At 36.4% G+C, this 26,964-nt stretch overlaps 1 protein-coding gene across 2 annotated transcripts; it reads left to right on the forward strand.

Annotated features, from left to right (window-relative positions):
- SIRT1 (sirtuin 1) lies at positions 1–26,566 on the forward strand. Of its 2 annotated transcripts, XM_045567940.1 has the most exons (9): positions 1–538; positions 2,269–2,385; positions 3,682–3,923; positions 5,244–5,396; positions 15,693–15,840; positions 16,971–17,050; positions 17,865–18,051; positions 21,011–21,568; positions 24,442–26,566. In XM_045567940.1, the coding sequence occupies exons 1-9, from the start codon at positions 124–126 to the stop codon at positions 24,768–24,770; spliced, it is 2,229 nt and encodes a 742-aa protein (XP_045423896.1). In that variant the 5' UTR covers positions 1–123; the 3' UTR covers positions 24,771–26,566. The 2 variants fall into 2 exon arrangements, with proteins under 2 accessions (XP_045423896.1, XP_045423897.1); XM_045567941.1 differs by lacking the exons at positions 1–538; positions 2,269–2,385; positions 3,682–3,923; positions 5,244–5,396 and adding an exon at positions 15,064–15,188.
- The last annotated feature ends 398 nt before the right edge of the window (positions 26,567–26,964 follow it).

Raw genomic sequence — 26,964 nt, forward strand, 5'->3', positions numbered from 1 at the left:
CGAGGGGGCGGGTCACGTGACGGGGTTTAAATCTCCCGCAGTCGGAGCCGCGGGGGCGCCAGTGCCGCGCGTCGAGCGGGAGCAGAGGAGGCGAAGGAGGAGGGCCAGAGAGGCAGTTGAAAGATGGCGGACGAGGCGGCGCTCGCCCTTCAGCCCGGCGGCTCCCCCTCAGCGGCGGCGGCCGAGAGGGAGGCCGCGTCGCCGCCCGCAGGGGAGCCGCTCCGCAAGAGGCCGCGGAGAGATGGTCCTGGCTTCGAACGGAGCCCGGGAGAGCCCGGTGGGGCGGCCCCCGAGCGAGAGGTGCCAGCCGCTGCTGGGGGCTGCCCGGCGGCGGCCGCGGTGCTGTGGCGGAAGGCGGAGGGGGCGGGCGGGGAGCGAGAGGCCCAGGCGACGGCCGCGGCCAGAGAAGGAGACAATGGGCCGGGCCTGCAGGGCCTATCCCGGGAGCCGCTGCCTCCCGACGACTTCTACGATGACGACGACGACGACGACGAGGGCGAGGAGGAAGAAGAGGCGGCAGCGGCGATTGGGTACCGAGGTGCGCAGGGCGCGGGCGGCCAGGACTGCGCATCCCCTCCTCCGTCTCTCGGGGCCCCTCCTGGCATGGGGTGGGGGCGTCTCTGGGACTGGCCGGGGGCTCAGGGCTGGATCCGCGGCGTCCTCCTCCCCTCCACGGCGCGGCGCTCAGCTGTGCGGGAGCTGCTTGCGGACTCACTCCCCTGCCTCCATCTGCGGCCCGCCTGGGCGGCCTTGCGCTTTGCGCAGCCGCCGGGTTAAAAGGCTCTCGGAGTTGCATTAAAATAAGTTTTCTCTTCTTTCCTACTATTTTAGCATCGCTTTAGTTAAAGTTTTTTTTTCTTTTTTATTCTCACCCCCAACCGCAGAACACACTTAAGTCTGCAACTTTTGGCTGTCCCGTTGATCGGCCTTTTGAGTTGCTTTTGCAAACTGACACCTGTACAATTTGCTTTTTGGGGGTGGGGGAAGGTCTATCTTTTTGAGCTTGAAGTTGTAGATTTTATAAGAGCAACGCTGTTATAAAGTCACAGCCTGAAAAATTTGAAGAAGGGGGCTGTTTCGAAAGAATTTACGCCTTCTGTGATGCAGTTAATAGTGGGCATAGGAGAGTGTTAGTACTTTTAGAATAGTTTATATGAATATTATTTTCTGCTATTTTAGCAGAACGGTAATGGTTTTTAAGTTAAGTATAATCTTTTTGTATATATGTAGCCTTGAAACAAATTGACATTTTTGGCACACTGAAGCAGATGTGTCATGTCCTCCTTGAGGGTTTCATATTTTTTATCTAAGGAGTTTCTGTCCTAGATAGGTGTGTATCTTTATCAATATTTGTGTCACATTCATTTATTGGGCCATTTGGCCATTTGCAAAATAAAAAAAAAAAACAACTTGCACATTAGGGGCTGCATTATTAAAATAGCCCCTGATTTCAAGAAACACAATTTAATGCTGATTATTTACTTAGTAACCAATAATACCATTTAATATTTGGTAGGGGAAATGAATAATGTAAAGGTAATTTAATATGTCTAGTATTATATAAGAATTAAAAGTGGATACTGCTGTGGGTTTATCTGAGTGACATTTTTGGGAAAATTTCTATTTGACAGGTTTCAAGAATTTCATTATTTGTGATTGATAAAGTCCATCTAGATTACTACCTTTTCTGGTTTGATTTTTAAAAGTAGACTTTATTTCTAGATTTTAGATGAAACTTTTAGATTCTGGAAAGAGTTCCTAAAGATGAGGAAACTTTCTGTGAACAGTGCAAGCTGACCCCATAGGCATTCTTTTTTTTGAGACAGAGTCTGCTCTGTTGCACAGGCTAGAGTGCAGTGATGTCATAGCTCACTGCAACCTCAAGCTCTCTCGTTCTCCTGCCTCAGCTTTCTGAGTAAGCTGGGGTTACAGGCACGCATGCCACCAAGCTGGGATAATTTTTTCTATTTTTGGTAGAGATGGGGGTCTCTCTTGCTCAGGCTGGTCTTGAACTCCTGATCACAAGCCATCCTGCCTCGGCCTCACAGAATGCTAGGGTTACAGGTGCTAGGTGAGCCACCTTGCCTGGCCTAGCCCATAGGCATTCTTTACACATGCAGTATGAATGTTAAATACTTTATTCGGTAAAAATGGTTGCATCATAAACTTTTATTGTTGTTTGTATGTTTTAGATGTGGATTGTTTCAGTAGCCTTGACTTAATTTTGTTTTCTTTTGTGGATAACCTTAGTTTTGGTTTCTTTTGCAGATAACCTTCTGTTTGGTGATGAAATTATCACTAATGGCTTTCATTCCTGTGAAAGTGATGAGGATGATAGAGCCTCACATGCAAGCTCTAGTGACTGGACGCCAAGGCCACGGATAGGTATGGCTCAGAGCTAGCTGTGCGGCTTTAGAGAGTAGATGCCCTTTTTTTTTTTTTTTTTTGTATTTTGTTTTATGCCAGCTTTTAATTCTCGGCGCCCTTAACCCTATCGATGAGGTTTTTAGGTATGTGGTAAGATTTAACGTCAGTGTATTTTTATAAGGAAATTCTAGTGCTTTGTCCTGCTTTTGTTTTTAAACAGCTCAGGCCCATGGAAGCTGACCTCTGCTATTTCTCAAGCAGCCAGGTCCTTCTTACACCTCAGGTTCCTTTCACTTGTACCCTCTTTGTGGTGTGTTCTTCCTCCAGTTAATGTTTTCCTCACTTCCTATTTCTTACACTTACCACTTCTTAAGCTCTGTATTTTGTGTGTGGTGTTTCCTTGCTTTTGAGACAGGGTCTGGTCTTACTCTGTTGCCTGGGCTGGCATCATGGTAGCTCCCTGCAACCTCAAACTCTTGGGCTCAAGCAGTCCTCCTGTCTTGGCCTCCCAAAGTGCTGGGATTATAGGCGTGAGCCACCACATCCAGCCTGTATCTTGTTTTTTTAATTGTCTTGTTTCCTTTGCAAGAATATAAGCTCAGTGGGGGTAGGGGTTTTTGACTGACAAGTATATTACTGTTTTGTCAGTGCTAAAAAAGTTCCTGGCACAGTTTGTGCTCAATAAATATTTATTAAATATATGAATGAAATGGGAAAGTATTTTGAAGTAGAGAACATTAGCAGATTTTCATATCAGAGGTATAACTATCTTGACAGTGGATCTTTTTCTTGGTTTTCACTCCTTCAAATGGCTTGACTATTTAAACATAATGATGATTATTATTAATAGTTCGTTTTTGGTGTCTATAATGTTATGTTTTTGGTTTTCTCAAGCCAGGAAACTTACCTGAGCAACTTGGGTAATAGAAAATTATTAATTCTCAAAACATCAGCTTTGTAACCCTTCTTGGGAGATTGGTTAAGATCAAAGTGAGAGTTATTACAGGAAAAATTTTACAAGAGCAGTTACGTATAGATTTCCATTTCTTTCTCCTGTATGGTCTTAATAATAAATAGTATGTGCTTTCAGGACTGGTAAGAACTTTTCTATATTGATTTGGAGAATACTTTCGTAAATACTTTTGTTATCAATTGTGGTGTATGTTTCTAGAGTTTAACCATAAACACTTAATTCTGGTATTAATTAGTTTGACTCTTCAAAACGTTACAGATTGCTTAACTCATAACTTCAGAAAATAAATGAGATTTTGAATTAAAGTATATTTGATCTAAGTCTTTTTCCCTTTAATATAGGTCCATATACTTTTGTTCAGCAACATCTTATGATTGGTACTGATCCTCGAACAATTCTTAAAGATTTACTACCAGAAACAATTCCTCCACCTGAATTGGATGATATGACACTGTGGCAGATTGTTATTAATATCCTTTCAGAACCACCGAAAAGGAAAAAAAGAAAAGATATTAATACAATTGAAGATGCTGTGAAATTACTACAAGAGTGCAAAAAAATTATAGTTCTAACTGGAGCTGGGGTATGTAAGATGTATAAAACACTCGTAAAAGAGGGAGGTGGTATATACTTTTCTTAAGTCTTTTCCAAATAAGAAACGTTTTTCTGGTTTAGAAGAATTTATCCTTACATGATGATAGGTGTTTGGAAACTGCCAAAAGCTGAGTGCTGCAGCAGTTGCTAAATTATTAATAGTTTAGAAGAAAAAAAAATAGTTTAGATTTTTAGAACCTCTCCAGCAGCCTTAAAAAATGTTTGCTTCTGTTTATTTCTAGCACAGTGGGTAAATGGAGTTAAGGGAAGATTCTAACCTACATTATACTACAGCTCCTAAAGCAGATGCAGGGAATTATAATTCTGCTTTTGTTAGGGTATGTTAAAGTCTGATGAAGAAATTGGGTATTTGTTCCATCTTCATGGAGAAACCAGGAATCTAATTGGTATTCACAAGTGAAGAACTTAGCATTGGGAAGGTAACTGGTTCCTGCCTTCCCTCCATTTTAAATTAAGATGATAGATTGTGGTGACTTGAAATGTTACATTTGATCCACCTTCAGGTTGCAGTTAGTTAGTTACCTAAGGCTATTGCGTAGTGTGTGTCAAATACAGAGTACATCATATAATAGCAACCAGAGCAACTGCTAGAGTAAAATTCAGTCCTGTTTTCTGCCATTTTGAGTTGTGAAAATGTGTTATGTAATCCAAATGATCATCAAGAATAGTTATGTGCTGCTCACAGATGTGATTAGACAAGTTTGTTTTACTCTGATGTCAAATTGGAGTCAACTCTGATAAAATTATGAAACAAAACAGTAACTTACGAAGTCCCTATTTGAAATGTCAGGGTTTATTTGTAGAAAAAGCATAGTATCTAACTGTATTCTTAAAAAAATTAAGAATTGAAATATTATGCAACGTATTTTTTAATGAAAATAAATTTGGTATTCTTCAGGTAATAGAACCCTGACCATATGAAAGATTTCTTTGGAAATACTTGTCTGTTGGAAATTCCTGCCTACTTTCTAGTTAAAATAATTGATTGACGTGGTTTACTCCTGTTCCAATCAAATTGCACTTGCTTTAGTTTTTTGGTTAAATGCTTAAAGGTTTAAAATTAGCCTGACTTAAAAATTCCTTATCTCCATTAAAAATTGGATATGTGGCGGATTTAATTATATTAATTTATTTGGTGTTTTATTTCTGTTTGAAATTAGGGTATGGTAATGTTTCTGTTCCCTGAAAGTAGTTTCAAATGAAAATCTTCCCTAATTGTATGGTGAGAGAGCTAGTTATTACAAAGGTAAAATATTTAATTGTATGAATTATGCCATGCATATTTCAGGTATCTGTTTCATGTGGAATACCTGACTTCAGGTCAAGAGATGGTATTTATGCTCGCCTAGCAGTAGACTTCCCAGATCTTCCAGATCCTCAAGCGATGTTTGATATTGAATATTTCAGAAAAGATCCAAGACCATTCTTCAAGTTTGCAAAGGTACTATGACCTCTTCCAGTTGTTTCTTTGGCCTCCTTTCATGAAAAAGTGTTTTGTTCATGTATAAGGCCTCTTAAGCTTACCATTCGTTGTCTGGTAAACTGGATGCTACTACTATGGTGGAGTAAGATCACTTATTACTTAGAATTCCCTTCCTCCCAGAGAAGACTGTCGTCTACTTTTCTTAGTGTTAGGATTGAGCTTATTTTCAAAGAAGAGACAGTTTCATATTTTTTAAATTTGTACTTCATTTATGGTCTTTATTTTGCCTGGGCTTTTTGTGGGTCATAAAGGTTATAACATCTGCTTAGGTGTTTTGTAGTAGGCAGGTTTTAACACATTATGATGTGCCTAAAAATCATTTGTGATTGGGGTGGAAAAGATTCTTAGGTTGCATTTTTGTCAACAGATTCTAGAGGAGCCTTGTTCTGCTCTAGAATTGCACTGTCCAGGTCAGAAGCCATTAGCCACATGGAGCTGTTGAGTACTTGAAATGTGTTGAGATGTGCTATAAGTTTGGAAGACATATCAGATTTTAGACATTTAGTATGGAAAAAAATATAAAATATTTCATTAATTTTATTTATCAGATACAAATATTGATTATATGTGGAAATAATACTTTTGATATTGGGTTAAATAAGATACATTTTGAAATTTTCACTTTTTAGATGTAGTTACTAGAAGATTTAAAATCACATGCATGACTCACATTATATTAATATATCTATTGCATAGTTCTCTAGAGTATAAAATTTAATAATGCATAATACTATGCTCAAGAGATTTTAGTCATTAGAAAACTTTTGCTTTTTTTCTGTAGTGTAGTCTTAAGGAAAGAAATGATAAAATTATTGTTAAATTTGGAAGTGTATTTGAAAGGGTCTTTTGTGTTAGTGACTTTTTTAGTGAATCCAGAAATTAGTGAACCTAAGTCTTAAAAAGGGTGACCTCATCTACTTTCAAACCATGTGATATATTTACATGACTATAGGAAAAGCTACTAATGCAGAATAAATTGTGTTAATGTAAATTGGTGACTATCTTTAAAGAAATATAATTTTATTACATCCAGGTGTGTCGTATATTAAGTGGACATTAGAGTAAAATGGGAAAATTATATTAAAAATTCTTGGATATGATTTACTTAACTGCAACTAAATTTGAAAAGTTTTCAGGAGAATTCAAGAGAATTTTGAGTCTTTCCAGCAATTAACTTGAAACTTTAAAAAGTTTAGAACTTTTTACTTCATGTATCTGCAGTAATGATGGTCATCTGTATGTATCTGGCCTTTAGGGCAGACACCTGGTTCCTACCTTGATTGAATAAATAAAGTTCCTGTTTTTTTGCTAATTACAAAATTATGGATTTGTGAAGATAAGCTGCTTTAACCTACCGGTGTATTGCATGGTTTTGGAAGACCAATGAAATACACTTAGTTATAGGTTTCTTGAATTGGAGCTAGGACATTGGCATTATAATAGCTATAGTTAGCAGACATTTACACTTTTAGAAAACCAGCAAGTAACTAGAATTACTTTGATCTTCTGATTATAAAAGCTTGATTCACTAGTACATTTATACAATGCTTACAGGATTTTTGCTGTAAATTCTATTTCAAGGAAATAAAATATGTTGCCAAAGCTAACTTCTCTGTCAGCTTTTTTCCACTATCATATAAAGATCTGCTTAAGTAGATACTAAATTGCCTAGTAAAGTTACGAGGAACAGTTAAATATCTAAAATTAAGAGTTCTGTTCTTTCGGTAGCAAATTTTTATGTATACGGTTGGTAACCCGACACTTGGAAAAATGTGGTAACTGAGAACAGAAATAGCAAGTAAGAAGGATTGTAAACTTAGCTATCTAATGTACAAACTCTGTATGCATTTTTAGTTTACACTGACTTTAACGTGAGAATCTGCTCTTACAGATGTAGAAGCAATTCGTAATTACCCTGATGAAGACAAAGCCTAAGAACTTTTAAAAATACATTTAATAGAAATATAGGTAGTGCATAAGAGAAAATATGTGAATTATAGTAAAAATGGCACACCATTAATGTATTATAGTGGTTGTTAACCACTGTGTACAGGTTTTATAGTACCTGGGAGGAGAAAAGTTTAGAGGGGTCAGCATTTTTCACTTGTCTGTAATATTAAAAACACACATTTTTTATTAATAAACAGAAAAAATTTCAATCACTTATGAAGTGTACCATCTTCTAATCCTATTTATGTGAATTTAATTTTGCTTGATGCTTTTCTCAGTTTTCACTTATGGTTTAAGAGCTAAATGCAAGCAGGAATACATAATTGTTATTTATTTATTTATTTACTTACTTACTTATATGAGACAGGATCTCACTCTGTTGTCCAGACTGGAGTGCAGTGGTGAGATCACAGCTCACTGCAACTCCTAACTCCCGGGCTCAAGTGATCCTCCCACCTCAGCCTCCTGAGTAGCTGGGACTAACAGCATGTAGCACCACACCTGGCTAATTTTTAAAAAAAATTTTCTGTAGAGATGGGGTCTTGCTATCTTGCTCAGGCTTGTCTCAAACTTCTGGCTTCAAGCAATCCTCCCACCTCAGCCTCCTGAAGTTCTGGGATTGCAGGTGTGAGCCACCATGCCTGACCTTGTTCATTCTTCAATTCTCACATTAGGAACTGACTAAAAGAAAGCTTCTAGTTGCTGAAATAGTACTTAATAACAGGTAGGAGAAACAATATGAGTTAAATGAGTCTAAAAATTAACGACAAAAAAACTTAAGGAGAAATAAATAAGGACAAAGAATGTGGGATAGTACTCAAAAACAGAAGATGGGGGGGTACATAAATATTGTCATTACATTTTACTAGATTCCTAAATATTTTAAGAATAAGATACCGATATAATAACCTAAACGTTTCTACTAGTTGCTGTAGTAGGCTGGTAGAAAAATGGTTTATGATTTTTGGTAGTTATGAGAGAAGACAGATTTAAAATGAAGCCATGAAAACAGGCAATATTATTGGTGAAATTTAGAAGGGTAGGAAGAATTTCTACATTATGCCATTGGTTGTATATAATTATTGAGAAGAAACTTAAGATTTCATTTACACTGGAAATTCCAAGTCATGGAGAGGCATGTTAAAGACGTTACTGAGTGTTAAAGCAGTTTCTTAAGCTTGGCACTATTAACATTCTGAGCTGGGTAATTCTTTGCTGTGGGGAGCTTTCCAGTGCATTGTAGGTGGTTTAGCAGTATCCCTGGCCTCTACCCACTAAATGGCATTAGCATCCCTACCCCAGTCCTTACAGTCAGAAATGTCTTCAGACATTGTGGAATGTCCCTTGCAAAATGGTTCACTGAGTACTGTATATTACAGTATGCCTAGCTGTGGTACCACTTTGCATTGTTTCACACAAGAAGAGTTAAGGCCCATTTTAAAGCTGTATAGCCATGTTCTGAGCCATGTTCTTACTCTTTTACATAATAAGGCCTAAAATTGATAATGAGTTGTCGTCATGGTTCTCATAAGCCTAAAATAATTCACTGATGCTGATCAAAATGAGTGGTTGTATTTAGAGTCAATGAAGGTGAAACTGAATTAGGATGTATAAAATACTTTTTTTTTAAAGGACTGTTTTCAAAGAGAAGTTGCTATCCCATATTGAATTCAGTGATTGTTCTTTCCCTAAAGTGATTACAATCCAAGAAAATGTGGAGGGAGAAATATGAACTGAATTCTTAATGAACTTAATTCCAAAAATGTATCTTTATACTTATTCAAAAAATTACTGATAATGTGCAAACATACCAGGTTATGTAGTTACAAAGATAAGTTTTAAAACAAGCTCATTACCTAAAAAAGAAAATCAAAGATTGCAAGCAGGAAGGAAAAAAATAGTAGTCACAGTCCCATTTACCTGAAGATAATAAGTTTTTTTTCTGTCTGATACTGAATACTTTCTAATGGTCATATGTTCATTAAGGTGGGATACTGTAATACTCTCTCAAGTGTACATTTTGGATGTGCAGTTATACATTTGGATGTATAAATAGCGTTGCCATGATTGTCCTTTTTTGGTATGTCTCCAGTGTTCTTAGGATAAATTTCTGAAAGTGAAATTTCTAGTTTGCTTTTTCTTTAAGGCTCCTGAGGCTCTTGATACATTTTGCCTTACTGTAACCTGGAAAGGTTTGAAGTAAAATAGACTCCCATCAGAAGTACATGAGAAGACTGATTTAGCATGTACTACCCCCACCTCCCTGAAAACTGCAAAGACTGCAGAATACATTAGTACCATTAAAATATTTTTTAAAAGGCATATATCTCTAGCTAGCTAGTTTAAAAAGAAATTCAGACAGTACACAACATGAAGTGTTAGTGTCTTCCTTTAGTCTTCCCTATCCCTAATCTGTCTTCTCAAAGGTTATCATGGTAAAGTTTTCTCTTGAGTTTTCTTCTAGGTAAAAAATCTGTTTGTATTGGGATAGGAGAGGGATGTTAGCTTAAGTTTTAAGTAAATAGTTAAAAAATGATTACCAACAGAATTAAACACCCTGTTTTCTATCTTGCTTTTTTAAACCACATAATCTTTTTTTTTTTTTTTGGAGACAGAGTCTCGCTGTGTTCCCGGGCTAGAGTGAGTGCCGTGGCGTCAGCCTAGCTCACAGCAACCTCAAACTCCTGGGTTCAAGCGATCCTACTGCCTCAGCCTCCCGAGTAGCTGGGACTACAGGCATGCGCCACCATGCCCGGCTAATTTTTTCTATATATATGTTTTAGTTGGCCAGGTAATTTCTTTCTATTTTTTAGTAGAGACGGGGTCTCGCTCTTGCTGAGGCTGGTCTTGAACTCCTGACCTCAAGCAATCCACCCGCCTCGGCCTCCCAGAGTGCAAGGATTACAGGCGTGAGCCACCGCACCCGGCCTAAATCACATAATATTCTTGAAAAAAGTTTCATTATGGCACTTAACAGATATACCTCATTTTTAAAAGGTGGCCACATAATATTCTATTTTATAGTTGTACCACAGTGTATTTAATCCAGTCTCCTATTAATAGGCCTCTAGGGTTTGTTTTTTTTTTTAATCTAGGATTGCTTTGAAGGCAATTTAAAAACTCAAAATAGGTAAAATATTAGCATCTTATTAGTGTTTGGTTTTTAGCAATGTGGATGACTACTTTTTACTACAGGCCATTTGTGTATCTTTAAATTGCCTCTGTTCTTAGCCATTTTTATCTATTTCCATGTTTTTTCATAGTGATTTGTGGGTGTATTATATATCCTTTTTTTAAAAAAAAAATTTACTTAAATTTTTTTCTGTATTATTTGTTTTTATGGATACATAATAGTTGTACATACATTATATATTCTTTTTTTTTTTACATTATATATTCTTGACAAGTGTTTTTGTTTTAGTCTTACTGGAATTCCAGCCTCCAGTAATCCCATGAAGGTGAGCAAAATGAGGTGTACTTATCAGACTAGTTTTACTCAATTAGACTAGTTTGCAATACGTAATAGAAACGGTGCTTAGCCTAAAAGAAAAATAGAAAACTTGAGGCTAAGGGATCAAAAATTGAAAAGGCAAAAAGTATTGCATAGTGGTTAAGAGCTGGACTTCATATATTATGTGGCCTGCTTTTTGGAGTGCATAGGGTCTCTGTCATATGTTCTTTGTTTTCCTTTATAACCCTTTAAAAGTGTAAAACCTAGCCCTCTGCCTTGTCTACAGCATTATAATAAAGAAAAGTTCTCATGTTAGTCTTTGTACATACTAAAAGTTCATTAAGTGGTAACTAATAGCTTAACTTAATTGAAATTCTCTTGTGTTAGGTTAATACAGAGATTGGCATACTATGGCCTCAGTCCAGATGTGGCCCACTATCTGTTGTACAGCCTGTGAGCTTAGAATTGTATGTCTTTACGGTGTCTACAACATGATGTTTTGATATGCATATACATTATGGAATGGTTAAATCAAACTAATTAACATTCATTACTTCACATATTTTTTTTGTGGTGAGAACATTTAAAATGTACTCTCAGCAATTTTCAAGTATACAATACGTTATTAACTATAGTCAGCAATAGAGCTCCTGAACTTACTGTCTTGAGATTTTGTGTCCTTTGACCAACATATCCCCAATCCCACCCCTCTAGTTAAAATTAATTTTTAAATGGCTGGGAAAAAAATCAAAAGAATAATATTTCATGGCATGTGAATAATATATGAATTTCTAATGTCAGTGTCCATAAATACAAAGTTTCACTGGAGCACAGCCATACTTACTCATTTATATGTTGTCTATGGCTGCTTTTGCACTACAATTTCAGAGCTGAGTAGTTAAGAAAGAAAGACCATATAGCCTACAAAGCCTAAAATATTTATTATCTGCTGGCCGTGTATAGAAAAGTGTGCTGACCCATGAGTTCCTAAGGGAACTCGACTTTTTTTTTTTAAATGCAGTTGAATTTGCCAGGTGACCAACTTTAATTTATTAGTTAATAGTAAGTGTTGGTTAACCAAGATATTGAGTAGTCTATTCAAGTGTGGTTTTGTTGAATGAATGAAACAAGATAGGGATTATGAAGATTCTCCTTACCAGGATTGTTGTGTTTCACTTCTCTTTTTGACAGCATGGAGAATTTAGGTTTAGGTTCTAGTTTCTTACTAACTTCTACTTACTGCCTCCCTTTCCTATATAGGAGGAGGTGGATATATTAGCAAATATTGATAACTGGAAAACCTTTTAAGGTTTTTTTTTTTCCCTTTCTTTTTTGGGATGGGATCTTCTTCCAGTGCTGGAGTGCAGGTACGATCATAGCACACTTTCTCTTTGAACTCTTGAGCTCAAGTGATCCTCCTGCCTCAGCTTCCTGAATAGCTGGGACTACAGGCACACACCACCTTGCCTGGCTTTTTAGTTTTAAGAGGCTGCAGGTATACGCCTGCCTTTGACTGGAGTCATTTATTCTTATTGCTAGAAATTTGGGGAAGAAAGAAAGCATTAGCATCTCTGGAGGAAAGCCATTATTTCTGTAGAAAACGTCACTGTTGCAGATAATTTTAAGCCTCAGTTTTGACCACATTGGTTACCTGTGGCCAATTCCTGGATTATTTAAATGTTTCCAGACAGAGCTATGTGGAAGCAGGGTTTGTTTTTATAGTGTTGTGAGCCTTTTGTTCCAGCTCTGCTTCTACTCTTAATCTGTAAGGATCCCTATGACAATAACAGAATGACCCAGCCCTCATGATTGGTTCCTTAAAAGGGCTTTAAGGATGTTCACATCTGGGATGACCTGTCTTGCTTAGAGCAGGGCTAGCATGTCACACTTCCAACATGGAAGAATTAATTTATATTCTGTTTGTAAATTGTATTCCCAGCCATTTGGTTTTTGGCAAACTGTTCATGTTAAGAGCCTGTCTTAGGAGTGATTTCTATTAAAATAGTCCTTCCAAAGTAATTTTTTAAAAATATCAGATTATATCCTTAAGTTTGAACATTACATTTAAATCTAATAAATTTAAATGGTCTACCTCATACTTGACAGAAAATAGACAAAGTTAAGACTCAAATCCTTCAGATTCTCATATACAAAATATAGGGTCATAAAACAAAAAAGTCCTTCATAAGGTATCTCCAACTACAGGAATTTATTTGTAACTTTAAGCGCTAAACTACCTTGAATTGTTACAGGTTGAGCATGAAGGGAAACTGGAGTGGGGAACTAAATCTAGTGTCCCATGCATCTTTGTGTTTCTTACCCTCCCCTTCAAAAAGGACTGAGGGTGGATGGGTAAGGCACACAGTTAAAGGAGGGTGGGGCCTTGGTACTTATTCTTGCTTTTTGACCCAAGAGTTAGTCATTCCTTGTTCTGTGTTTGGCATGCTGTTATCACTTTCCTTACTACTTTAGATCCTATTTTATCTGTTGCCTAGCATAGTCCAATATTGGTAAAATACTTTAAAAGCTATTTCCAGGCCGGGCGCGGTGGCTCACGCCTGTAATCCTAGCTCTGGGAGGCCGAGGCGGGTGGATCGCTCGAGGTCAGGAGTTCGAGACCAGCCTGAGCAAGAGTGAGACCCCGTCTCTACTAAAAAAATAGAAAGAAATTATCTGGCCAACTAAAAAAAAAAAATATATATACAAAAAAATTAGCCGGGCATGGTGGCTCATGCCTGTAGTCCCAGCTACTAGGGAGGCTGAGGCAGTAGGATCGCTTAAGCCCAGGAGTCTGAGGTTGCTGTGAGCTAGGCTGATGCCACGGCACTCACTCTAGCCCGGGCAACAAAGTGACACTCTGTCTCAAAAAAAAAAAAAAAAAAAAAAAAAAAAAAAAAAAAAAGCTATTTCCAGAAGGAGCTTTAATAAGACACTACAAATGTACTAGAATAAAGCATCCTGGGAAGAAAACAGTGGTTGCTCTAGCACAACTCAATTTCCAGAACATATAATGTGGCTTTTGATCTTCTATAAACATTGACTTTAATAAGCTTTTCGCATGCTGCTTTTCCCTATATGCACTGTTTCTTAAAATTGCCAAGAGTTATTCGTGAAATTTATTTATGATAAACATTTGAATGTAAGGCAGAATTTTTGAATTTTTGTATAATAGATTTTTAGCAACATATGGGCATGTACTTGATAGTTATCATGGGATTAGCTTATTATTAAGTTTTACCTAGAAAGTATCCTGTTTGGGTGGTAGTTTTTTGTTTGAAATATTTAATAGGTAAAAAGTAAAGTCATCTCTAATCTTTTCATTAAACTTTTCTGTATAATGTCAGAAGTGAAAGTTCCCCTACCTCTGTTTACAGCTTGTTTATATCCTTCCTGACTTGATTGTTTATATGGACATATCTATATACATGTGCATATAATTTCCATTTTTTCTTAGTTAACAATAACAAGACAAACTATACACTCTGGTGACTAATTCGGCTTTTTTACATATGTCATGGACCATTTTCCAGGTCAGTCCATCTAGATCTCCCTTATTTTTTTTTTTTTTTTTTAATTTGAGACAGAGTCTCGCTCTGTTGCCTGGGCTAGAGTGCCATGGCGTCAGCCTAGCTCACAGCAACCTCAAACTCCTGGGCTCAAGTGATCCTACTGCCTCAGCCTCCCGAGTAGCTGGGACATACACCAGGCATGCGCCACGATGCCCGGCTCATTTTTCTATGTATATATTTTTAGCTGTCGATATGATTTCTTTCTTTTTTTTAGTAGAGATAGGGTCTCGCTCTTGCTCAGGCTGGTCTCGAACTCATGAGCTCAAACAATCCGCTCGCCTCGGCCTCCCAGAGTGCTAGGATTACAGGCGTGAGCCACCGCACCCGGCCTCCCTTATTGTTTTTAATGGCTGCATACTCCACTATTATGGATGTACCATATTTATACAACCAGTTCCTTATTGATGGACATATGGTTGTGTCTAGTTTTTTTGCTAGCATTATGGTAGGTTAGTGCCTGTAATGAATGGTAAGGAAGTAAGTAGATGACACTACTACTACTTTAAAGAAAAAAGTAGAGAAGAAACTTCCTTTGCCATAGTCACTTACTAAATGAAATTTAATAAAAACACTGTCAAAAGTTGAGAGGACCAAAATTGATACTTTTTCTCTGATCTTTTTGCCATGTGTATATCTGAATTCTTTGTTTTTAAAGAAGAAACAGCATTGAAGCATTATTTGGGGGGAAAAACACACACACAAAATCCAGCAACTCAGCATTCATGAGCAACTCTATACTATACCAGTATGTGCCTGTGCAGTGGAAGGAAAACAATTTTGGTAAGGAATTAAAACTTTAGCTTTAAACTTCCAACTTCCAGGTTGATATTTATAATGAATGATAAAAAAATTTTTTTTAATATTCTTATATTGACAGTGCCTTTTTTTAACAAGAAAAAAGTTGGTGTACCTTTGATATCTGTAATTTCAGTTTAAACTTTTCCCTTTTTTCCTGAATTTGCAGCCAATAAAAATTAGAAATCCTAAGGTGTGTATTACTTTTATTAAAATTTCTATTAACATTTATTAGAGATGTTTACGGGGCTGACTTCATCCTTTTCTTCAAGGGGCCAAGTATGCTAATCGCTGAGTTTTATACATACAACAGCAACAGTCCTTTTGTAGGTGTGTGTTGCATCCATCTACATGCTTTAAAATGCCTCATACATTTCGATTCTTAAATTATACATGGGGGATTATCATTGGTAGTTTTTTGTTAACCTAAATATACGACATGTGTTATACTTATTAATGTAAGCTTTTTCTACCTTTTGCGTTATATAGGAAATATATCCTGGACAATTCCAACCATCTCTCTGTCACAAATTCATAGCCTTATCAGATAAAGAAGGAAAACTACTTCGCAACTATACTCAGAACATAGATACGCTGGAACAGGTTGCAGGAATCCAAAGGATAATTCAATGTCATGGTTAGTAAACTTCTGAATGGCTTTCAGTAATTTATTTATTTAGTTTTGTAGGAAACTAAATCAGGATTAGAAAGCAGACTGCTATCCAGGAATGGAGATTAAGCATTACTATTTAATCATGTTATCTGATTAATTATAGATAACCTCAGGAAAGTAGGATGCAAATATAATAAAACCAGAAGTATTGGCCTTCACACTTAATTGTACAAAACATAAGATTATTGTGTTTTTGGATTTCAAAAGACATTGAAGTTGCCTGCCATTTATATTTTAAATAATCTTTGCTGATTACAAAAGTTAATCCTGGCTATGTGTGAAGAAATGTGACATCTTTAGGAAACCAAAGGACATGGATAGTTGAGATATACAGGATTCAGAAATTTAGAAGACTTTTAATCTAAAACAACAAATACGAACAGGCCATTTGTTACGTATCTGAAGTGTTTCTAAAACACAATTGTTAAGCTGGGCAAGATGGCTTGTGCTTGTAGTCCCAGCTACTCAGGAGATGGAAGCAGGAGGATTGCTTGAGCCTAGGAGTTTGAGATCAGTTTGGGCAACATAGTGAGACCCTGTCTCTAAAAAAAAAGAGGAAAAGAAAAAATTTAAAAATTAAAAAAAAAAGCACAACCGTTGAGCTAAGGTAATACAATTGGAACCTTCCAACTCTACAGATTTTTAGCCCTGGAGGAGTTTATTTTATTGAAAAAAGTAGCTTTAGAAGTTATCATTTATCAAAAAAACAAATAACAAAACTTGAGAAAGATATAAATATCCAGCTGCAAGAAGGTCTAAGAACACCAAATAGATTCATGTCAAATAAGACTATCTATCCCAAGGCATTTAATAATCATACTGTCAAAGTCAAGGACTAGAAGGGAAAATTGAAACTAATAAAGATTGCATATTAAAAAAAAGTTATCATTTATCAATATCTTAGTAATTGAGGATTGAATTCTCTCCATATATATAAATATTTTAATTCTTTATCCCTTAGATTCTCCTGTAGAGTCTCTGAAAAATCTTAAAACTCTCTAACTTTTCTAGTATCAAACTTTATAACCTTTGTGTTATGTTCAAGAAATGACAATATTCCTTTCATAAAACATTTATATGTTGGTTGTTTTTAGGTTCCTTTGCAACAGCATCTTGCCTGATTTGTAAATACAAAGTTGACTGTGAAGCTGTACGAGGAGATATTTTTAATCAGGTAATGCATCACCCATATTTTAGGAATTGTGCATCTTTCTGATGTGCCTTCTTTTGCCTCCAAATCCTTTTTCCCTCCCTAAAAGTATTGTGTGGGACAGAAAGTGTTAGTATTGAGAATGCTGGTGAAATACACAACAACCTTTCAATACCTTAGAAAACATTGTTCTGTGTCTCTTAAAATGATGAAATTGGCTTCTTAGTATTTTTAAATTTAAAATAAAAAGCCAGATCATAAGTGAGGTATTGCTACATTAATTTTTCTCCTTCCTTTCCCTTTTAGTGCCTGGCAGAGTCAGGAATCTTAAATTAGTTGTGGTAATCCTTTAAAACTTTTAAAAAATGATTGTAAGAATATTTCACACATGCTCACTGCTGAAAAATGCAGAAAATAAAAATTATCTAGAAATATGTCCTATGTGTTTAGCTATATGTATAGTTAATCATACAATTATGAGAGAAAGGTAGAATTTTAAAATGGAGTCACTGTATTTTACAAACTTTTTTTAAAGGATTGGGTCCCATTTTGTGTGTATATAAACATTGTGTTTTTCCTCTTAATACATGATGGACTTTTGAATGTTAAGTGTACTTCTACATAGATATTATAACAGCATAGTATTTACTTGTATATTAATAAACTACCTGTCTTTGACAGTTGATGTATAGATTGTGTCCAGTTTTCCCTGCTGTTTATCCACAGCTTTTCTATCTTCTTTGATAATTCTGAAAATGTATTCATAGAAGTGTAGAAATGTTTCTAACTTGTGCTTTCCCTTTGCTTCCCCACCTTAATCAAAATTTGGAACATTCAGATAGTTCCTAGATGTCCTAGGTGCCCAGCTGATGAACCACTTGCTATCATGAAACCAGAGATTGTCTTTTTTGGTGAAAATTTACCAGAACAGTTTCATAGAGCCATGAAATATGACAAAGATGAAGTTGATCTCCTTATTGTTATTGGGTCATCCCTGAAAGTAAGACCAGTAGCACTAATTCCAAGTAAGTTGGTGATGGTTTTTGGAGAACATTTCTATATGTAGTGCTTTGAGTGATATTAGGTTATTAAGTATGAAATGTCTGATTTCCTTACGTACTAAGTTTGACAGTTGATATCTTTGACATTTCACTTTAACACTTCTTGGTTTTTTTTTTTTTTAATTGTGAAGGTACACCCTCAGTCTTTCAAAAGTACATTTTGGCTTGTGATTATCTTTCAAATTTTTTTAAAGCAATTTTTGTGAAGTGGATAAGTCAAAAATTTGTGTTACTTTTGAATCTGAGTTTTGTTGTGGAACCAATGCAGAGCAGACAGCTCAAAATATCAAGAAGTGTTTGGGAAGGATGTGGCTAATGAACACGCACAGTACGTTGATGGTTTCAGAAGTTCTGTTCTGGTGATCTTAATATTGAAAATGAGCTACATGGGCGACCTGAGACCAAGGTGGATGATGATAATATGCTGAAAGCTGTAGCAGAAGCGTATCCATCTCAACCTACGTGTGAATTAGCAAGGTTGGACTTTACTATTCCAACAATAGTGGACCATTTGAAACATATGGGCAAGGTAAAGAAGCTGGATAGATGGGTTCCACATGAATTAAATGAGCATCAGGAGAGAAATCGTGTCAAGCTTGCCTTTCTTTGCTGTCACAATATAAAGGCGAACCATTTCTACACTGTATTTTTACGTGTAATGAGAAATGGATTCTTTTTGACAATCTCAAGCATTTGGCACAATGGTTGTATAAAAATGAAGTGCCAAAACACAGTCCAAAACCAAGTGTTCATCCAAAAAAGCTAATGGTGTCTGTTCAGTGGTCCAGTGCTGGTATTATCCACTACAGTTTCATGAAACCAGGTTAATCGATTACAGCGGATGTCTACTGCAACCAATTGGACGAAATGATGAGGATGCTTGTAATTATGCAGCCAAGCTTGGTCAAGAGAGACAGGCCAGTCCTCTTGCAAGACAGTGTTTAACCACATGTGGCACAAACAACGCTACTCAAACTACAGAAGCTGGACTTGGAAACTCTCTGTCATCCACTGTATTCACCAGACCTTGCATAACTGACTACAGCTTCTAGGCTTTGGACGACTTCTTGCAAGGAAAAACATTGAATTGTCAACAAGCTGTGGAAAATGCCTTTCGTGATTTCATCACCACCTGCTCTCCAGGCTTCTTCGCTGCTGGCATAAACAAGCTATGGTTAAATGGTAAAATTGTGTCTATACTTTAGGTACATATTTTGATTGTACTGCTTCTTGTTTGAGATATAATAAATACACTTTTGATTCAGAATCGGACATTTTATATTTATTGACCTAATATACACCCCTTGTGCTCTTAATGTATAAAGAGTGAAGAGCTAAACGTTATTTTTAAACTTCTTAAATTTTTAATTTTTTTCAATAGAGATGAGGTCTTGCTATGTTGCCCAAGCTACACTCAAATTCCTGGGCTTGAGGGATCCTCCCACCTCAGGCTCCTCAGTATCTGGGACTCCAGATGCATGCCACCGTGCATGGCTAAACTTTATTTTTTAGGTGGTGTTCTTTATGAAGATTGGTGAAACCGACATTTTGGTGAGGGTGGAGGGTTATCAAAACAAGTAATTTCAAATTTGAATTCTAATTTATATAAAAAAATGAAGGGAGACTGTTCAACTTAGATTTTTTAACGAGATGTGCTTTTAATGCCGCAGGAGTTAGCTTCACTTAATTTATGAAATAGTCTTTAATCCATGTATTTTTTTGTCTTAATATGATTACAGTTGTTGATCTTTCAAATTTAATTGATTTCAGATCCAGTAAGTTCAAATGTATAGCTTGATAAAAGTGTAACATATATAAGGTGGAATTTGGGGGCTCAAAATAGTTGGTTTATTCTTGTAGTAGTAACAACCAGCCATGTCATAATGGTAGAATATGGATCTAGCTTACCCACAAGGGTGTGTATGTAAAAATGCTCACATACAATTTAAGTTCCTGTTATTCTCAGGAAAATTTCTTCATCATATGTTTTCATACTACTTCCCCTGCCCCCCACAAGCCCCAGAGGAATCAAAGGAGAATATGAGAGAGCTCTTTCATTTGCATCAGATGTGTCTTTTCATAAATGAGGGCAGGAGGAGAGGTGGACAATATCAAATTCCTATCCAGAGAATTAAAGCCCTATATCAGCAGTCCGCGGGGCAGCCAGAGTAAACAATTTGAGGAAGGTGGAGTCAGATTTTCCAATTCTGTGTCTGTCTCATCTGGTGGCTTTAGCAGTTAACTCAGTCTTCCCTAATTAACTGTGAAATTCTGTTAAAGATATAGGACAATTTGTAATTAAATGAAACATAAAAATTTAATATGGAAGTCCCTTTATTTCTGATTTTTTTCTCTTTTTAAAGCTAATTCAAAGGCATTTTCTGCCGTAAAAGGTTGTCGTGGGATAGTATAATAGTGTGTTGGTGATAGGCAAGGATTATTTTTAAAAATGTGAAACGGGTTTATAATAGTATACAATAGATTTGTATGACTTTTCACCTTTATATCAGGAGCTACTTTAGTAGAATGATAACTAACATATATGTGCCAAGAATTCTTCTATGCACTTGATTTATTAATCATTTCATCCTCACCACAACCTTTGGGAAAGTATGGTTATTATCTCTGTTCTACAGACAAGAAAATTGAGGTGCAGAGTGGAAAAATTCTGAGAAGATTGCTCAGAGGTAACCAGGTGACAGGAATAGAACCTGACATTTTATAAAAGATACTTCACTGCTCATTTGTTTACTAGATAGCTTAATGAAATGTACTGACTTGATCAAGTATTAGTGGAGGATTTCTTTTTTGGTATTTGGAGCTCAAGTCCTTGTTAGATTTTTGCATGGTGTATTTGTTGCGGCTTTAGTAGCTAGCTTCCCCCCTCCCTCTTTCTAACTCTTATTTTTCACCCTCTTTTTAGGTTCCATACCCCATGAAGTGCCTCAGATATTAATTAATAGAGAACCTTTGCCTCATCTGCATTTTGATGTAGAGCTTCTTGGTGACTGTGATGTCATAATTAATGAATTGTGTCATAGGTTAGGTGGCGAATATGCCAAACTTTGCTGTAACCCTGTAAAGCTTTCAGAAATTACTGAAAAACCTCCACGAACACAAAAAGAGTTGGCTCATTTGTCAGAGTTGCCACCCACACCTCTTCATATTTCAGAAGACTCAAGTTCACCAGAAAGAACTTCACCAGCAGATACTTCAGTGATGGTTACAAGTTTAGACCAAGCAACTAAGAGTAATGATGATTTAGATGTATCCCAAACAAAAGGCTGTATGGAAGAGAAATCACAGGAAGTACAGACTTCTAGGAACGTCGAAAGTTTTGCTGAACAGTTGGAAAATTCCGATTTGAGGAATGTTAGTTCAAATACTGGGAAGAAAAATGAAAGAACTTCAGTTGCTGAAACAGTGAGAAAGTGCTGGCCCAGTAGACTTGCAAAGGAACAGATCAGTAAGCGGCTTGATGGTAAGAAAGGCCTTTGTACCATTTTGAAAGTATAATTATTGTAACAAAATATTTGCAAGAAATTAGCAATTTTGGCAGGTTAGTGGATAGGGTAGCTTTGTGGCTGAATGGAACAGTTGATTTTGTTTAGAGGAATTGTAAAGTTCATAATTTAAGTTAGAGAAAGATAAATCAGGTAATATCTTACATAATATGGGGAAGAAAGTGTTTATTCTGTATGTTGTGCTTCTCTAGGGGATGGAAAGATAATTGAATCAAGAGTGGGTTGATGCTGAGTGCTCTGCCATTGTCTGGGTGAGAGCTTTAGCTGGTAGAAATGATAACAGATTTGAGCGCTTACTGTGGGTCAGCTGCTTTATACACATTATCTGATTTTAATCTCATGAGGTGTAAGAACTAGCATTACTTCTCTGCTACAGGTGGGAAAACTGAGGACCATAGTGGTTAAGTACCTCATGTAAGGTAACCACTAGGAAGTGGAAGAGCCAGTCAACCACTGTGATGTGTTGTCTCAGAACTAGAAATAACTTTTGATTCTTCTCCACCAAGTGAGAATAATACCTACCCTGTTTTGACACATGCAAAGTCTTAGTCAATTAGTATTAATTGACATAGATGATATCATTTTCTACTTCTTTGGAAGCTGATATCTAAGTCTAAGCAGCATATGTGGCGAAAAATCCTGATTTAATCAATGTTCAGAACAAAAAAAGCCACACATGCTTTTGCTTAGATGTAATAGTGTTGCACAACTTAGATGGTTAAGTCTCATTCCATTTACCATACTTGGTGAAATCTAACAAATTAAGTGTTACATTCATTTGCTGTAAGTAAATTTTAATTCAGTTGAATAAGCCTTTGGGCCTTTTCCATACCAGGCACTGTACTAAATTCTGGAGACACTGTGATTAACTAAATGTTTATGTATAATTTTTTTCTTTTTTTTAAGAGACAGTCTCACTCTGTCACCAAATGACCAAATGACACAATTGTAGCTCACTGCAACATCCAATCTTCCTGCCTCAACCTCCCAAGTAGCTGGGATTATAGGCGTGCACCATGCCCAGCTTTATGTTTGCTTATAATTATAAAAATAAATGATAAATATTCACTAATATTTTTTAGTAGAGGTGCTGCTGAAACAGAACAAAGTACTTTATTATTTTGAACAAAAACACCACCCAAAAGATAGATTCTACTTTGAGATTAGATTATAGAAGGCTTCTAAAAAAAACCTAACTTCTTAAACAAAAAGTAGGGACTTAAAAGGGAAAGTCTTTCCAGAGGAACCTAGAAAAAGCATAGAAGAATGTTTATGTTTGCAAATGTGGCAGAAGTCAGAAGTAGAAAAATTGCTACTGGTTTAGTCAGGTGTGATGTAAGTCTCTACTATATATGAAGTCTACCTATGCATTGAAGACTTGCATTGGGAATTTTCCTTGAATATCTTTTGACAGGTGTGTCAAACATGCAAAACACTTCGCTCCAGGAAACAGTATTAGATTTATTTTGAAATCAGAACTGCACTGTCTCAGCTCCATCTTAGGCAGTGTTATTTAATCTCTCAGTTTCTTAATCTGTAAAGGGGGTACTAAATAGCACATACCTTTATAGAATTATAAGAATATGAAAAGATAACATGTAAAAAGTGTAAAATTGTAGCTGTTAAAACCAAATGACCACTAGACTTCCCTCATTTTAGGCAGCTGCAGTTATCACCTATTTCTACTTCTGTCTGTCAGGTCAAGGCTAAAAAGGAGGAAGTGGGAGCACAGATGAGGTAAACTTTTAATGTCTTGGTGGTTGCCTAGTAAAGGGCAAACACATAGACAGGTATTAGGTACTTGGGCTGAGAAATTATTCAGTTCTTTTGGGGGGGAGGTCAGGGCAGAATGAAACATTTTTTGGCAACATGAGTCAAAACTATAGAAAGGAAAGTGCAGGACAACCATATGCTGGGACCCCTTAAGGGACTAAGTGAAGCAGGGCACCATGGCATGGACCTGTAGTCCCAGCTACTCAGGAGGCTAAGGCAGGAGGGTCACTTGAGCCCAGGAGTTTGAGTCCAGCCTGGGCAACATAGCGGGACCCCTTTGTTTTTAAAAAAAAAAAAAAAAAAAAAAAAAATGGGTGTGACTGAAAGAAGATAGCCCAATTAGAAGTGCCAGGTGGGATCATGTGTTAGGCACTGGAATACAAGTACTTGACTCTGAGCTCCAACTGTGCAAATTAATACTGGTGGCTTAGAAAACTGAAGAGTATTGTGTATTCTCTTGTAACAGAGAAGTAAGTGGTTTTACTGTAATTTGTAGTGGTCTTGTGAAATCAATTTTGTGGGTTCAGATGGAATTGTCACACAATAATGGGTTGTAGAGTGAGAACTGGGGCATGATGCAATATAAAAAAGTATGAGAGCCACACTGGAGTGAAACTTACGTATGCTAAGTATTTGGAGTGACGCCATCTACCAGTAAAAATATGAGTTAGAGGCTACTTGTGAATTCAAGGCTAGATAACCTTCCATCATTAATTTTTAGGGATCTTACTCTTTTACTTAAAAGCAAATCTGACCATGCTGGGATTGATTCAGTGTGTTGTAGACTTTAGGAGAGATGTATTAGTATTCATGGATTAAATTGACATCTTAGAGGAGTTCTTAGAGGAGGAGTTCTTGACCTGGGTCCATGGCGTGAGGAGAGGAAGAGGCACTGTGGTCTCCTAGTTGTTTTTAAATGACACTAATAGTAACAGCCTCTCTCTTAGTGATACTTACAAAAGGCGGAGCTAGAACCTACGCTTCATTCCAGACTGCTCAATCACTGAGTTAGTCTTTGAAAACTGAAAATAACTTCTCTTTCCCTACTATATTTCAGGTAATCAGTATCTGTTTTTGCCACCAAATCGTTACATTTTCCATGGCGCTGAGGTATATTCAGACTCTGAAGATGATGTCTTATCCTCTAGTTCTTGTGGCAGTAACAGTGATAGTGGAACATGCCAGAGTCCAAGTTTAGAAGAACCCATTGAGGACGAAAGTGAAATTGAAGAATTCTACAATGGCTTAGAAGATGAGCCTGGTGTTCCAGAGAGAGCTGGAGGAACTGGATTTGGGGCTGACAGAGGTGATCCAGAGGCAGTTAATGAAGCTATATCTGTGAAACAGGAAGTAATAGACATGAACTATTCGTCAGACAAATCATAGTGTAGTAATTGTCCAGGTACAGGAATTGTTCTACCAGCATTAGGAACTTTAGCATGTCAAAATGAATGTTTACTTGTGAACTCAATAGAGCAAGAAAACCAGAAAGGTGTAATATTTATAGACTGGTAAAATAGATTTTTTTTTCATGAATAATTTTTAACTTCATTATTTCTGTACGTACAAACTCAACACTAACTTTTTTTTAAAAGAAAGGTACTAAGTATCTTTAATCAGCTGTTGGTCAAAACTTTAACTTTCTTTTAAAGGTTCATTTGTATGATACATTCATATGTGTATATATATTTTTTGGGTTTTGCCTAGTGAGTTTCAACATTTTAAAGTTTTCAAAAAGCCATTGGAATGTTAAATTAATGTAAAGGGAACAGCTTATCTAGACCAAAGAATGGTATTTTCACTTTTCTTTGTAACATTGAATGGTTTAAAGTCCTCAAAATCTCTGTTCTGCTAACTTGTGATTCTTTAGCACAATTACTTATTTTTAAACACTGGCATTTTTCCAAAACTTGTGGCAGCTAACTTTTATAAAATTTCAAATGACAGGCAACGTGAGTAGAAGGAAGTCAACAGTATGTGGGAGAGCACTTAGTTGTCTTTATTTTTTAAAGTGAGACTTGGTGCTAAGAGTTTCAGGATTATTGTATTTATTGTTCAAATGAAATGGCTTTTGTACTTCCTGCAGACATGTAGTAATGTCTATATTGGCTCATAAAACTTTAATCTGAGAAACAAACAAATGCTTTGGAAATGTTTCAGTTGCTTTAGAAACAATAGTGCCTGCCTGGATCCCCTTAGTTTGGAATTATTTGCCATTGTTGTTTAAATACCTATCACTGTGGTGAAGCTTGCATTGATCCTTTTCCAAAAGTATTAAACTGCCAAGATGTGAATATGCAAAGCCTTTTGGAATCTATAATAATGGTACTTCTACTGGGGAGAGTGTAATATTTTGGACTGCTGTTTTTCCATTAATGAGGAGAGCAACAGGCCCCTGATTACAGTTCCAAAGTAATAAGATGTTAATTATAACTCAGCCAGAAAGTACATGTCTCCTATTGGGAGGATTTGGTGTAATAAATACTAAACTGCTAGCCTAGTATTATGGAGATGAACATGATGTAATTTGTAATAGCAGAATAGTTAATGAATGAAACTAGTTCTTATAACTTATGTTTATTTAAAAGTTTAGCCTGCCTTAAAACTAGAGATCAACTTTCTCAGCTATGAAAGCTGCTTCTAAGCCTTTCAGAAAAGTTCATACTTTATAAAATTGCACAGTAAGCATTTATTTTCCAGACCTTTTTTGAACATTATTCCCAAATTATAAAGTATTCCTATGTTGCTTTAATATTTATTACAATAAAAAGGGTTTGAAATATAGCTGTTCTTTAGGCATAAAATACCCAGCTAGGACCATTACTGCCAGACAGAAAAAATCATTGAATGGCCATTTCCCTACCTAAAAGACGTCTCAATCTGAATTTATTTGGCTACACTAAAGAATGCAGTATATTTAGTTTCCATTTGCATGATGTGTTTGTGCTATAGATGATATTTTAAATTGAAAAATTTGTTTTAAATTATTTTTACAGTGAAGACTGTTTTCAGCTTTTTATATTGTACATAGTCTTTTATGTAATCTACTGGCATATGTTTTGTAGACTGTTTAATGACTGGATATCTTCCTCCAACTTTTGAAATACAAAACCAGTGTTTTATACTTGTACACTGTTTTAAAGTCTATTAAAATTGTCATTTGACTTTTTTCTGTTAACTTACATTGTTTTAAGGTATAAAATTTTTATATCTTGCAGAATTTGTACAGCTGTGGGGACTATATTAGATGCTTTCTTCTCACCCTACATTTCTTCATTCAATTTGGTTTCATTCATTAGTTTAACCAGACCAGTACTTGAAACAAACATTGATGGTGCTGATTGTAGCAGATGATGCATCACCAGTGTTCCAGAACTAATACTTCAACCATTCTAGACCAGGGGCCTTGGCTGGTAAAATGTAGGGAAAAGGCAGGAAGGCGGAGCCTAAGAAGCACTAAGAAGTCATGTGACAAAGGACCAGGACTTTGGTATTTGAAATACAGTAGGAATAGTGGAAATGTAATGAATTTAAGAATCCATGTGTTACAAAAGCCAGATTAAAAATCTGTTCTCTGGGT

Source organism: Lemur catta, chromosome 14 (assembly GCF_020740605.2).
Source record: "Lemur catta isolate mLemCat1 chromosome 14, mLemCat1.pri, whole genome shotgun sequence".
NCBI classification, from domain to species: Eukaryota; Metazoa; Chordata; class Mammalia; order Primates; family Lemuridae; genus Lemur; species Lemur catta.

Coding starts and splice junctions, on each gene's coding strand:
- SIRT1 (XM_045567940.1), top strand. CDS start 124: ATGGCGGACGAGGCGGCGCTCGCCCTTCAGCCCGGCGGCTCCCCCTCA. Junction 15,841..16,970: donor AAGGATAATTCAATGTCATG/GTTAGTAAACTT, acceptor GGTTGTTTTTAG/GTTCCTTTGCAACAGCATCT. Junction 21,569..24,441: donor GATCAGTAAGCGGCTTGATG/GTAAGAAAGGCC, acceptor ACTATATTTCAG/GTAATCAGTATCTGTTTTTG.